Source organism: Sinocyclocheilus anshuiensis, unplaced genomic scaffold (genome assembly GCF_001515605.1).
Source record: "Sinocyclocheilus anshuiensis isolate Anshui unplaced genomic scaffold, SAMN03320099.WGS_v1.1 scaffold247, whole genome shotgun sequence".
NCBI lineage: Eukaryota > Metazoa > Chordata > Actinopteri > Cypriniformes > Cyprinidae > Sinocyclocheilus > Sinocyclocheilus anshuiensis.
Genome location: NW_015552543.1, coordinates 437,892 through 439,959, shown reverse-complemented (window position 1 = coordinate 439,959; position 2,068 = coordinate 437,892). Strand labels below are relative to the sequence as shown.

The window sequence follows — 2,068 nt, the reverse complement described above, 5'->3', positions numbered from 1 at the left end:
GCCTTGACCGCTTCCCTGGCCCTGGCCTTGACCGCTTCCCTGGCCGCTTCCCTGGCCCTGGCCGCTTCCCTGGCAACTTGCCTGACCTCTTCCCTGACCACGTGGTTCACTGCATGCAAAGCCACCGGTGGTTGGGCAACATTTCTGTGTGGCAGGACACTCGCCATCATGGAAACAGCTTTCAGCACACAGCGGAATCGACTCCGGTATGGGACATTGACCCGGCTTTACGGTGTAGACAAAGATAGTCAGCTTTAGTTTGTGCATATAGACAATATGCCACTTCTATATGCAGCACGAAACACTCAAAGCATGAGTAGCAAGTTTTACCTACAGAGTGAATTATATTCCAAGTATTATTCCTCTTTATTTTGGAAAGCCAATCAGTGCTTAAAACTATCCTAAGGGATGAATTCAAACCTACTTTAGACGAGAACAACAAAAGGCAAAGTCTCTGCTTAAAACTTACATTGAATACAATGTGTTAATCGTGTGCATCTCTTTTTTTGGACCACAGCATCCATTATTAACTGAAACTCACTGAAAACAGGCAGCACGCAAACAGGCCCACAGTCAAATCGACAGCATTTGTGTCCTCCAGGGCAGTCTTTATCAGAAGAACATCCTCGACGGGACGGCACGACCGTCAGCCTCGCCGGACAGAAACCATTCACTAGAGGATTCAAGAAGATCATTAGGGGAATCCATTAGCGGATTCAGCATTTGTAAACCACGGGTTTCAGAATGTGTCTCAAACCTAAATACAAATTTTACATATTTCTCTGCTTCAAAATCAAGTGTTTTAAAACCTACTACTCATTCCTAAACTGTGTTAATTACTTTCAACGACTGAGAGTCACTGATTTCTACAGGCTGTGTAATGAAGACAACAGATCTTCTCACCTGTGGTTCGTCTTTGAATAGCCTGAGTCATGCTCAAGTATCCGAACAGACACGATAAAATGGCAATCAACGAGAAAATACACTCGAGCTGTCATCCTCCCGACTTCGATCTCACAACGATCTCTGCTGGATAATGTGCTGAATTGGTGCGTCAGGAGGAATGGACAGCGACGCACACAAAACTAAAACAAATACATGTTGCTGCAATATCAACCTCTGTAAAATGGGGTTTTAAAGATCCAAGGAGATCAGGTAAATTCCAACCGTGATCAAACTCACCTGGCTGTAGTTTTCTTGTAATCTGGAATGCCTTGATTAGCTTGTTCAGGTGTGTTTGATTGGGGTTGGATGATCTGAATGCTGCGTTCACGCCATGCCATAATAATTAATGTAGCCTAATTACGAGAGGATTATGAGTTTCTATGGCAACACTATCAACTGCAAAATGAATCTGCAGTGGTCAGGTGGTACAGCGATCATGTTGTGGTACCAATAGGTGTGTTCGACTTCATGCTGCGCAGACCGAAGTTCTTCTTTTTAAAAAAAAATTAACCAGAACAAAATATACAACAGTAATGTACAAGAGTACACAAACTAATTATTCAGTAATCAACAACTGTAGAAAAATATTACAAGTCTTGTTTGCTTTTTTATTAACAATGTTCTCCAAACTGGTGCAGTAGTCCTTAAGTCTCCTGAAGAAAATGGATGAAATTTGGCTTGGACCCTGACCTTCTTATGTATGTGAAATTTTCCCAGAATAATAAAAATATGTACAAGAAAAGGAAAGTTATTATTATTACGTTCATTGGAATAATACATAATTATCAAAATTATTTAACTTGAATGTAATATTTGTTCCCTTTCATGGGAACTTTGAACTGCGTCCTCTAGGGGTCGCGCACCACACCCATTAACAGCTGTCCCACCTAAATGTTACGGTATCATCCCTTCTTAACATCAAGCACGTAACAGTTGGTTCTATGGCTTCATAGTGACCATCTTACTGATGTTCCAGTCTAGAGGCTTCTCCGGACAGAGCTCCGACGCGGGAACCATGGTGGGTGAGTACGATCTATGTCTAATATATGTATATATAAATATATATGTATCTAATGAGACTGGTGGTTGTGTGTGTATATCCTTCTGCTAGTTTCTTTGCAGT

At 41.6% G+C, this 2,068-nt stretch overlaps 1 protein-coding gene across 1 annotated transcript in view; it reads right to left on the bottom strand.

The window, feature by feature from the left end:
- The window catches only part of LOC107663993 (waprin-Phi1-like), a gene marked incomplete at its 3' end in the record, with an annotated part of 1,080 nt that extends 102 nt beyond the window's left edge, over positions 1 to 978 (bottom strand). The window contains exons 1-3 of the mRNA XM_016454437.1: positions 904 to 978; positions 542 to 673; positions 22 to 230 (exon numbers count right to left, since the gene is read on the bottom strand). Of these exons, the coding sequence (XP_016309923.1) occupies positions 22 to 230; positions 542 to 673; positions 904 to 934 (372 nt within the window). The remainder of the gene's footprint in view (positions 1 to 21; positions 231 to 541; positions 674 to 903) is intronic.
- Positions 979 to 2,068: the final 1,090 nt, after the last annotated feature.